This window comes from Chaetura pelagica, unplaced genomic scaffold, assembly GCF_000747805.2.
Source record: "Chaetura pelagica isolate M959 unplaced genomic scaffold, ChaPel_1.0 scaffold17, whole genome shotgun sequence".
In the NCBI taxonomy this organism is placed as follows: domain Eukaryota; kingdom Metazoa; phylum Chordata; class Aves; order Apodiformes; family Apodidae; genus Chaetura; species Chaetura pelagica.
Window position 1 is genome coordinate 546,788 of NW_009970726.1, and position 13,003 is coordinate 559,790.

General features: G+C 35.4%; 1 protein-coding gene across 1 annotated transcript in view; it reads left to right on the forward strand.

The window, feature by feature from the left end:
- MALRD1 (MAM and LDL receptor class A domain containing 1) overlaps positions 1 to 13,003 on the forward strand; it is a 199,103-nt gene that overhangs the window by 57,056 nt on the left and 129,044 nt on the right. The window contains exons 18-20 of the mRNA XM_010007011.1: positions 2,999 to 3,086; positions 5,264 to 5,440; positions 7,810 to 7,987. Coding sequence (XP_010005313.1) covers positions 2,999 to 3,086; positions 5,264 to 5,440; positions 7,810 to 7,987 — 443 coding nt within the window. The remainder of the gene's footprint in view (positions 1 to 2,998; positions 3,087 to 5,263; positions 5,441 to 7,809; positions 7,988 to 13,003) is intronic.

Genomic DNA, 13,003 nt, shown 5'->3' on the forward strand with positions numbered 1-13,003 from the left:
GGAACATTTCTACAGAACAGTATTACCCATTATAATTCCTCTATTAACACTTGTAATGATGTTTCTTCACCCTTAAAAAACCCTCTTTTGTTCAAAATTGGAAGGGAACATATAGATAATCATTCTAATATTTTTTTGCTTTTCATGGAGGGTTTTTTCCTCCTTTTGCTACCTTTATAGAGTAACTTACCTTTTGCTGCCTTTATAGTTTTCATTTAGACTGGATCTCTAGAGTTCTGAAAACTGGAGAAATTAAGAACTACTTACCCTCACTCAAATAATAAATGATATGTGAAATGAGCTTCATGCTAGACAAGTTCCCTGGAGGTTGTTTAATAATAGCTTATGAAGTTTGCAGAATTTTGGCTGTCAAAGTAATTAAAGTGGTCAATGTTTAACCAAAGCTGCAGAGAGACTAAATTTTATACTGCAGCATTAATTCATAAATTGGTTGGGTTTTCAGTTTTAAGTCCATCAGAACATATACCTACATCTGTTAAATTTTCTGTGTTACTTACTGAGTTCATGCTATATTATAAGGTGTCAGACTCCCCAAGGAATTACATAAATAATTATTTTATTTTATTTTATTTTTTTGGTTGGCAGATTTTAAGCAATACAAGCAACATAATCAGAACAATAAAGAAGTATTCTGAATTTAAATGCCCCTGCAGAACTGTGTCCTGACACTTCTGTCTTTGGATACTTTTATGCCCTTAATAAAACTATTCCTTTTTAAGGTGCAGGAAAAGTTGACGGAAAATGATATGTAAGGGTGGACTCAGATCATGTGAATTTTGTAGCTGGGGAGATGGGCACAGGGAACTATGGGAAGAAAAGCCCCTCATCCTAGGGGCTAAAATCTGTCAGAGCTCAGCACAATCCCACAGAAAAATAATGCAGTTTTGAGGGTGCTCATGTTTATCTTAGTGATAACTGTGAAAGTTGAGCCAGCAAACCCTCTTTTAATTTTAGCTCAAATATCAGTAATTAATTATGAGTAGTTAATAATTCATGCTTTGAAAGCAAAGTAAAAATTTTATTTAAACTTCTGTGTGTTTCCCAGTCAAAATCACACTGCAAAATATTTTGTTATTTTGGAATAATTTTCTTGCATGGCATTTCCAATTAATAGATGTGTCAGTTTTTCCTGCTTCTAAGCATTTTTATGCTATTGGTACCAATACTATAGTATTGCTCTCATTTTAACCTAAATAGGAAGCAAAAGACTGAGCTAATATTGTAAAGAATATTTGTGGATATTCTGAGGGAAAAATAATCCCATAGTAGATGAGAAAAGTAAGAGACGATGGTGTCATTAATGTTACCCACATTAGGTACATTTTATTCTAAAATTACCCATCTTCAGTGTATCCATAAAGAGGAAGATATATCCATCTTCTTTTAGCATACTCACTTATTTTTTCTAATGGATATAACCTATAAATGAAGGATAATCTTTTTTATTTACACTGGTTATGTCAGCATCGGTAATAAATCTGTTGCTCACATGCAGATTCAGAATAGAATAAGTAAATTTGTCAGTGTTTGCATATTAAGACTGATATAATTCTCTTACGGTGTTAAGGCCATTCCTTGCACCATTTAATATTTTTCCTCTTGTTACATATTAATATATTCAAGGTGTGACTTATAAAAGCTCTGCATGCATACCCGATTCTTAATGTGTATATGAATTACTTTGTTACCCTGGAGTTACTGAGAGCTTGTTTAATGCACAGTGCTGATTTCTGAAACTGTAAATCCTTTACAAGACTTCTGTTTACTATAGGACAAAAGAAAGACTGAAATATAAAATGCAGGCATATATTTCTGAATGGACATTTGATGTGCGGATGTTTCCAAAATATCAGCGATATTTAATGAGAACAATTTAAGGCACCTATCTACACAGAAGTGCCTTGCATCTTTGAGTTTGGAGAAGTGCTTTATTTGTTGAAAATAAGTGCTTTATTTGCAAATAAGACCACAAATAAATTAATTACAACCAAAATATTAGACCTAATTGTACTGTGAAGCAATATTGCAGTATATATTGCCACTATTTATACATGAATCCTTTGTAGAAATTATCTATGAAACTGAGGAACAAATGGTGAAAAGTATATTTGAAATTTTATGCAGCTTTCCAGAACATTTGGAATCATATGTGTATGTAAGATGTGACACAGGTATTTTTTAAAAATGTCAAAGAAGTACCTTTAGCTTTTGAACTCCATTGGATCATCAAAAGCATTTCTTTATCTTTTCTTAAAATGTATGGTTTAAGGAGGTTTTATTTTTTATGAATAAAGATTTATAAATTAGTTAAATTACATCAGTTCCTACTAAATCTCTCCCTAATCACCTGCTTGGATTTTTACCATTCAGCAAGAGTCAGAAGAAAAGAGGCTTATCCAGTCACTCAGAGAGCATTTCACAGATGCTAACCTCTCCCTTTCCTTAGCAATAGAAAATAATGAGAAATTAAACGTATACAATATTGGCAATTCTAAAGAAATAGTAGCAGATTTTTGTTTACAAGGTTCCATATTACATCTCTAACCTGCTTAATTGTTTTTATCCTGTTGGGATTTGTATTAGAGGATATAGTTTATTCAAGTGAATGTTATTATAAATAATAATGATTAATGTTATTACAATAAGTACCAAAGGAGCTAATCATGCTATACCACTTATGATAATGTCTTGCCATAATTTTATATCACAATGATGATTCAGTGGATTTACACAATTGTGAAGTAAACTATTCTGTTACATCTCACTGCGATTAATGTGACCACCAGTGAAAGCTGATATAATTAGTCTCTTTCATAAAGTGTCTCTAAAAAGAATATATCCCCTAGAACAAATTTTATCTCATTTTAAGTTTTTAAATTTGGTAGATGACTCCTCTATCAATTGATATGAAATATTTAATGAGAAGCGGAACTCTATTATACACTGAAAAATGCTTCTGTAATTCTTGTTTCCCTAGATCTTGGTGGAAGGTGTTGTAGGAGATGGCTTCACTGGAGACATTGGACTTGACGATGTGTCTTTTCTAGGCTGCACTCTTTACAATGGTAAGAACAGAATTAAAGTGTACATCTAGATGTGAGCTGATTCTTTGCTGTCTTTTGTAATATTGCTACTGGAAAAGCAAAATCAAAATCAAACCATGACTCATGCCTGCCAAGGAAATCCATACTTGCCTCCCTGCTTCTCATATCTAGGCATTGGGACAAAACAGTTTCTGCTGTGCACATAGGGTCCAAATGAGACCCTCATTAAGAGTCATACAGCTTCCACTTTGAGGTCTTGATTCCAGGAAAGAAAAATAAACTTAACTGTGTGTAAAGGAACTGACATTTCATTCAGCAAACTCAGTTTGATATAACCTTCTGCCTCCCCCAGTAGATCTTAAGGTTTCTACTGTGCCAGCTGATCCCATGTTACATCACACAAACAAGTTTGGATGATCAAGCAGCTAGTCCTCTGAAGTAGCTTCTAGCAGTACAATGTCTACATAATTGTAAAATACTATGTCCCAAAATTTGTGTGCTTCCAGACACCAGATTCCAGACCTGTCACTTTATCACAGAAGGATGTTAGCTGCAGCAGGAATTACAGTATTGTATATGGTGTGACAGTGGGTGCACAGTCACAATAGGGCTATAGAACAGCAAACAATTTGAAACAGTGTCTGAATATGACTATCCTAGCATTAGCCCTATTGCAGATGCTTATTATCCTGCTACTCAAAAAAATTATTATAGATATAATTAGGTCTACAAGGAATATCAAGTGTATATGGCATGTTCCTTCTGCAGAAAATTATTAAATTTTTTGAAGTTTAAACAGTGTATTACTTCAAATATTTGATATAAAGTTTTGAATATAGAGTTTTTTGTAAATGCTAAGTTAATGTACAATGCATTATGTTCAAGTTAGAAAACCTCAAAAGGACTAATCAGAAAATCCCTACATGTTCTTAAAGATATGAAAAATAGTTAAAAAAAACAAGAAAAACAAACAAACAAAAAAACAACCAAAAAATTGGAAAGCACAGAGGGCCAGGGTTTCATAGTTAATAAATAAGAAAAAACCCTTCATTTTGTATGGAGACATAGAACTAAAATACTCAAGTATAATGGTGGACAGACCTGAGTTGGAAACAGTTTTTGTGTTCTGCACATTTTTAAAAAGTTCATTTCCCTAAGTCTGTTGTTTGAGTTTTAAGATTTTATGGGAGTATCATTTATTTGATTGAAGTTTGATTCATTTAATGCCATAAATGTATTTTTTTTATTACAAAACAGAAATGGTTTCTGCTTATGGGAAATTTATTATCAGTCTTAGTGCTCCAGGTCTCAGGGGAAAAAAAAATCCTTGCTGTCCCAGACACATATTATAAGTCTTTACACATGCTTTTTAATTAGCTCAGGTGTATTGCTCAGGTGCATTGTGCATTACAGCTAATAATTTCATTAAATTTCAAGAAAGAGTTATATAATGAAAACTCCTTTTATAGATAATAATAGTAAGGATTTTCAAAAAATACGAGTAAGTTTAAAGAAAGGTGCATGATAAGGAATAAAAAAGACAAAGGCCATTGATTTGAAAGAAATGACAATGAGTTTTAATGAAACACAAAGGAAGTGGTGGAACAAGATGATCTCAGAATAATTCTTCTAATGAGAAAAAACTATTTTTTTTCAGTGATGAAATGACAAGGCAAGAAGATTACCTAACAATTTCCACAGTCACTTGCAGTAATCAACATGTTAAAAAACAAAGGCATCATCATCAGAGTAATCTGTTAATCTTGGTTCACAGAGAAATTTTTTGTGATTGTTCTCTCAGTCTCCATGGCAATAATTTTTTTAAATGACTCACTGACTTAATCCTAATTTGAAAACCAGCTAAGAGGTACAAAAAAATTCCCCTAAGAGTCAATGGTGGTTGCCCAGCATGGCCAACCTAGTGTTTTTGACTGAGGAAATGTGCAATTCAGTTCCTGCTAGGCAATAAGACACACAGCTTGGCCACCCAGGCATGTTTCCAGTAAAACTATACTCTTGACAAAGAGGAAATGGCAAGGGAAGAAATAATTACAAAGCTAGAGCGCCTTTGTCCCATCACTCAACATTCTGTTGTTTTTCGTTTGTTTTGGTTTTGGTTTTGTTTTGTGGTTTGTTTGTTTTTTTTGGTTGTTGTTTGGTTGGGTTTTTTTGTTGTTTTGTTTGTTTGTTTTTCAAAGGAAACTTGCCAACAGCCCCCACAACTACCTCAGGAACTTCAGTTCCTGCCACACTCCCTATGCACAACTGCACAGAGGAGAATTTTGTCTGTAGAGACTCTGGTGAGTGCATCCAGATGATCCAGAGGTGTGATTTCAGACCTGACTGCTCTGATAAGTCTGATGAATCAGCCTGTGGTGAGTGTACTAAACCTTGTAGTTTGCTAACTTATTAGTTTACAACACTTAGACACTTTTTTCTTAACTACTCTATATTTACCTGTGCGGTTTGGTATTAGCACCTATATGCCATTTTAAATGTCATTTTCCCTAGAAACAAACTAGCATTTTGTTCTTAATGTGGGAATCTGAGATGTTATGCTTTGTCTGGCATCTAATAGGCTTATTCAGACTTCACACTCCAATTCAACTTACTACTGAAATGGGTGAGAAGAGAGAGGAGGAGGAGTCAGTCCACCAGTGACTGGTACTATGCATGGCATATTTTTATTTTTTTTTAAGTGAACCTATTTTCTAGGATTAAATCACCTATGACATATTGAATTTTTTCAAATATTCACTAGTCCAGACTGGAAGAAATAATAACTTTACAGTCTGATGTTTGGAGTGCACATCTGAGACACTTGGGTCCACACCTTGCCAACTTCAATGAATATGGGTTTAGCTTTTTTTGTTTTTAATATAAAGTATTTTCAGCAGCAGATACGGTTGTGAAAGTCAGCCTACTCCACACAAAAGTGAGTTCCAGCATGTAAAATCCTAAAGCTCTGATCTGAGATGGGAAAATGGGAAATGGAACAATGGACTGGTTCACCACATGCTGTCCGTAAAGGTGTAAGACATTCGTTGGTTGCTTCTGAGTTGCAGCAGTTCACACTATAACATTTTAGAAGAGACTGTCAATGACTTTGTTTTGCCTTAAAGCACAGTACTTTAAAATACTGCCGTACTGAAGCTGATTAATGAGGGTGACAGACAACTAGAGACTGTGATGTCTATACATTATGTAGGGAATACAATCACCTCTCTAAGGGCTGAGGGCTGAATGAGGAAAAGTAACATTAAACTCCCCCTGTTTTATATGTGGGAATAACTCTTTGAGAAATTAATCTAATATCTAAATTTTATGAGGCAATTTCCCATAGTATGACAAAACACCTACCATTGAAATACTGCACTATAAAATAAAGGTAGGGCCCTCTGGAAAGAACCGTGTTTTTTTTCTCCTCAGAAATTTACGTTGTCTTACAAAATGTCTTTCTGAGAGAGGTAGGTATTGTGGAGAATACACCTTTACATATTTGCTCTGTCTGAAGTCTCACATTACTAGAACAAGGAGGACAAATTTTGACTCAGATAACAATGCTGGAATAGGAGTTAAATATGCTCTCACTGAGGGAAGAAATTTGTTCTCAGAACGCTGCCATTTTTCTTAGAGGTGTTTGAAAAATATTTTTAGTAAAACATGCTAAAACGGGCGAATAAAAACTTGATGTTATGCCCAGCTATCATTCTCAGGAAAACTCACACATCTTTCTGTGGGCAACTCATGAAATCACACTGGCTGTGGTTTGCTTCCTTATTTGAGATATGCAAGCTATAAATGAAAACCCCCTCCCTCCTTAGTCTATGATTTTTAGCCTCCAAGGATGGAAGCATTAGGCATACTGTCCTCATACACTGTTACCTCAGTTATGCTAGCCTCTGAGCTTCATGGGTTAAAAGAAATCCTCATTTCCCTGTACAATCCTCACAGCAGACACTTAGACCTGAGTACAATAATCTGTTTCATAGTTCTGGACAGTGACAAGACTCACCTTGGATCACCTAGGCAAAGTTTCTGCAAAATATTAAGGAGGATATACTTTAGAATAAATATTCATAGTGAAATGCAAGTAAGTTGGTTCATTTCCCCTAAATATTCTTACAGTGGGATTGATTTTGAGGGAAAGATGGTAATGAGCTCACTTTTCTTGTGCAGCTCCTCAGGAACCAAAAACTGCAGCACAAGCAGCTGCAAATTTATTTTGTAAGATAACAATTATTTGACATCAATGCCAAATAGCTGCATTATTCTGTGCCTTTCAGGTACTGTGGGGACTGCTTGAAATATTGATTTGGTTGTTTAGAGTTTTGATCATGAACTTTGCACACGATGTGCAATGAGTTCTAATGTCATCAGTCTACAGAAGAAAGAACAATGCAGCGGCTGGCAGATTGATAACTGATAAATTTTATGTATCTTTCAGTGTATATCATATGATAGACTATTAGAATGGCCTGAAAGCTGGTCAGAGAGCATATGAAAATAAATATTGAAATGCAAAATACTTGTTATATTTTCAAAATTATAATCTTCCCAATGGAAAAGAACATAGAAAAAATAATTCCTATTCTATCCCTAGAGGAAAATCTATGCATGTTAGTACTATGCAAGTATTATTAATTAAATCCTTCTTATTGTCGTGTTGTTACAATATCATAGCAACAATTAATGATTTCTAATTTCTGTGTAAACATGAAGTATTTACTGTTCCTCTTTAAAGTTAAAGAATTCTGCAACTTTGAAGATAAAAACAAGTGCGGATGGTATCAACCACCCTTGGAACAAATGCCAGGAAATTATTCCATCCATACCACAAATGTATACAAGTGGGAACTTGGAAGAGGGGCAAATCTCTACCCTGGGCAAGAAAAATACTGCCCATTAATTGATCATACTACGTGAGTACAATTTTTCAGACACTTGAATTTTTCTTGGACTACGTGGGTTTAGCCAAGTGTGTATTGTGAGGGGGAAAACCTGCTAGTTCACAGTATTGAAGCAGTGTACTGACTTATAAATGGCATGTAATCAACGGTTAATCAGTGAAGTAGATACACAGGATCAATAGGATCACTACAACATATGAATCAAAATACAAAATATAAATAAACAGGTACAAATTTCTAAACACCTTTATATAAGTGATTCCCAGAAGACATTATTTTTATTTTTCTGAAGGAGCAATAGTCAGCTTTTTTCATAGTTTACATGTTGTTTGTTTGTTTGTTTTAAAGCAAGAAATGTGATTTAAAAAAATACATTAATGCAATTTATAGTCTAGTTACAAGGAACAGTGAAGATTTATTGAAGCAAAGTCTCTATAGGTGACCAGCTAATGTATGAAGTTCAAGCAGCTTTCAATGTCATACAACTTCAAATCATCTAACAAGGAAATATCTGTGCAGCATCATTCTTCTGAACAGAAAAATGTCTATTTCTAGTAACAGACATGTTTACTTTTTGTGCCAATAGTCCACACAGCGTAAAAATGGACTTTAAATTAAAACTGCTGCAACAGAGTCTGCTATATTGCTAATAGTTTAAAATGAGATTATATTGCATTTATTCAGCCTAAGAATATTTCTATCACTATAAAAGAATCATTACAAAGAATATTAGTTTCACTGTGTATCTCATCACAATAATTGTGTATTCTTACATATATATATAAAATAATAATTCAACAAAAGCAAAAAAGAATTACAGATGCTACCTGATTGTTTTAAAGTCCCTACATTGTATATACAAAGGAAGTGTATTCTGTAAACAAAGAGCAACTATTTATGACAAATTGGTTGCCAAATCTTTCACTGACTGCTATTTAATTCTTATATATTAGCAGATACTAGTACTGTATGTGTACTTAGTAAACCTTCTCACAGCCTTTCCACTGCAAGCTTGCATTGCCACAGTGACACATGAAATTGTATTACTGTTTTTCAACATAATGGTTTAATGTAACTAATGGTATATTGAAAGGGACTGATGAAAAGAGAAAGTAAATGATCCACAGAGATTGCTATTTTCAGGCAACATTGGAATGTGTTGCTCTTGTGATGTTTCACATAAAATGTAATTCGGTTGTACTGTTTTCCCATTCCCTTTGTTTATTTGTCTACAGAAGAGAACAGGAGTATGATGCTTCCAAATTACAGCAGGAGATGCAGAGCAGCAGATTTGTTGAATGAAAACCCTGCAATGTTTTGGTTTATTTTCTCATCCATCTTTTCTCAAATTTCCATGGAGCTAGATGAGAGAAGCTGTAATACTGTAATCCTGTGTGTTTGCTTATTAAAATAAAATATGCAGGATTACATAAAGAAATGTTTAGAATCATCCTGATGCAAGAGCAGATGACAGTGCAACTTACAATGAGTTCCTTCAGCAGAAATACCCGTGAATAGTTGGGGATTCAAACCATCTGCTTCCCATAGAATATGTATCTGGGCTAGCCACATGTAGGCTGATGAATTGAAAGATGGAGGTGTGAACCTTCAAAGCTGTAATTACATTAATTAAGTGAAAGTAATTACTTCAGAAAAGGAGGACTGAACAGCTTGGATGTGCATATGTAAGTCCAAGGCTGGAGGAATAGAAGCCGTTATGGGAGTCTGATGTGGCAGCCTGACAGTACTTGGCTTGAGTTGGAGAGAGGCTGGCACCAAGGGTCTTGGTGACATTGGCACTGGGTACTGAAAAGACCATTATGCACATACAAATGTAGAGCTCTTATGGCATGTTTCTACACTTAGGAAATGGGAATTCTCTATTGCAGTTAGATTTATAAATGTTGCAATAATGAAAATAGAAGTTTGTATATGATTAAACAAGTGAATAGAACAGACACCTGGATAACTCTATAATTATTTTTTTTTTCCATTTCAGAGAGGCTTGTTAGTGATGTAGCAAATTCTTTGACATTATTAATGATATTTGGGTACAATTGTTATTTGAAAACTTAGTAGATATGTAGTTGAGTTGGTAATTCATACCTTAATCAGTCATCACCACTAATGAATTAAAACAAAAAAGGATGTGGAACTACAATTCCAAGCTCACATGATAGTTATTGTTGTGTAAATAGCTCCCTTGGTATCCATATGTTTAACGTATCTGTCTTTCTTTTTTGTCTGGTTTTTATGACAATTATTACCAGAATTTAGCACTGGATAAAATACGAAAAATTAAAGTCTTTGATAATTGAATAACTTAAGATCAGCAGTTTTTTCAGCAGTCAAGAAATATTTAAAAGTTGAGAGTCTATGAACTTAAAAAGGGTGAAAAAAATAATAATCCCAAAGGACACTGATCATGAAACAATGCAAAGGAGAAAGCTGAGTTTAACTACTTGAAGGCACTTCTTTCATACTGCATTTCACTTAGCTTATATAACCAAAACCCCAAACAATTTCTATTATATTGCATGTATGTATTGACTTTGTTCTGTGCCATTAAGTTTGACAGAGAAGAGATAATAGAAGCAGCATTTATATCTAAATTGAAATGCATTTTTTACTACATATTAAGTACTAGGTAGTGTCCAAAATAGTTAAGTCCCATTAAGGAATATTTTGTTTGAAGGGATTAAAGACCTGACCAACTGTGACCTGGAAAGTGTTGTGCAAGGAACATTGAGACAGCCTTATATGCACAAAGCTTTATTTGGAGCATCCTTAGCTGCATACATTAACTCTAAAGGTGATATTTTCTTTTTGTAAAAAAACAAAGGAGATAGAGGGAAAACTGTCTCCAGTGGACAGACAGGAAGAGAAACAGTGGGGTGTTTCTCGGGTGGGGATCCTCTCCGTTACAGCATATTTCCCCCTGTAACACTTTTTCCATAGCTGCTATAGTTTTCATCAGAACTGAACTGTCTTAGGATTTGTGAAGTGCAAGGGTATGAAGTCACCCATAAAAGCAACAAGGGGAAAATCACTGCTGCAGCAGCTTCCTAGTGGCTAAGTGGAAAGATTGGAAATCACAAGCAAATGACAGTTACAAATGGGAGGATGAGAGGAGACAAGGCACTCCCTCCTCCAGTCACTGCAGTAGTTATCTTATGCTGCCAAAAAGGTAGCTGGTATTCTCAATCTTTCTGACATTCTCTCTTAGCACAGGCAGCTAGTTCCATGACCATGGTAGGAGAGCTTTTTTTGAATTTTCCTTGTCATCCTGAGAGTTGTGGTCAATGGGACAGAATCTAATTGGAGGTCTGTGACTAGTGGAGTCCCTCAGGGGTCGGTATTGGGACTGGTACTGTTCAATATTTTCATCAATGACCTGGATGAGGGAACAGAGTGTGCCCTCAGCAAGTTTGCTGATGACACTAAACTGGGAGGAGTGGCTGACACACCAGAAGGCTGTGCTGTCATTCTGGAAGACCTAGACAGGCTGGAGAGTTGGGCGGGGAGAAACTTGATGAAATTCAACAAGGAGGAGTGTAGAATCTTGCATCTGAGGAAGAACAACCCCATGTACCGGTACAGGTTGGGGGCTGAACTGCTGGAGAGCAGTGTAGGAGAAAGGGACCTGGGGGTCCTGGTGGACAGCAGGATGACCATGAGCCAGCAATGTGCCCTTGTAGCCAAGAAGGCCAATGGCATCCTGGGGTGCATTAGAAAGGGTGTGGTTAGTAGGTCAAGGGAGGTTCTCCTCCCCCTCTATTCTGCCTTGGTGAGGCCACATCTGGAATATTGTGTCCAGTTCTGGGCCCCTCAGTTCAAGAAGGAGAGGGAACTGCTTGAAAGAATCTGGCACAGAGCCACAAAGATGAATAAGGGAGAGGAACATCTCCCTTATGAGGAAAGGCTGAGGGAGCTGGGTCTCTTTAGCTTGGAGAAGAGACTGAGGGGTGACCTCATCACTGTTTACAAATATGTAAAGGCTGAGTGTCAGGAGGAGGGAGCCAGGCATTTTTCAGTGGTGACCAGTGATAGGACAAGGGGCAATGGATGTAAACTAGAACGTAGGAGGTTCCATATGAATATCAGAAAAAACCTCTTTACTGTGAGAGTGACAGAGCACTGGAACAGGCTGCCCAGAGAGATTGTGGAGTTTCCTTCTCTGGAGACATTCAAAACCTGCTTGGACGCATTCCTGTGTGATGTGCTCTGGGTGATCCTGCTCTGGCAGGGGGGTTGGACTAGATGATCTTTCAAGGTCCCTTCCAACCCCTAAGATTCTGTGATTCTGTGATCCTACTAGCTTCATGCCAGTGCTTCGTGCCAGTACTTCGTTCCAGCCACTTCTTGATTTGAGATATGCTTTATATCCAAAAGCAAAACTTTTATCATTCTTTTCTGATATTGGAATAGTTTTGTCCATGTGATGTTCAGATGTAGCACTTGAGACACTTGTATGCTATACACATATCTCATTCAAAAGCTAGATTATGACTTGGATTATACTACATGTCTCAAAGGACATGCTATTATAGCACATACTATAATATAGAGACAGTATCTTCCTTACAGTGACTTGCAATAGAGAGTTACAGTAATATGCTTACAGTTAGCCCAAGAGATATTCAGAACACTTAGTTTCTTATTAAAATGATTTAGCCAAATATTTTTCTAAAAGGAGAAATTTTGCCTTTCTACCTATCCAGGAAGATAAAAGTAATAGATTGTTATTTTTATTTTCATTATTATCTTTATTTTACTACAAAGAATTAAAGACATGTTGTAAGTTCTTGACTAAATAATTCACAAAAAATAAAAATGTCTGTGACAATTTATTCTATAATCCTTTTTTTTTTTTTTAATTGGGAATTTTTCAGAGAATAAGAAATCAGATAATCAAGGTTCAGAAACTATTTATTTTTATATATTTATAGAATTATTACTTCACGTATTTGCATCCCCCAAGATTAAAAAAGCATTTTTTGAGAATATCTACTATTTCTTGTTGCACTC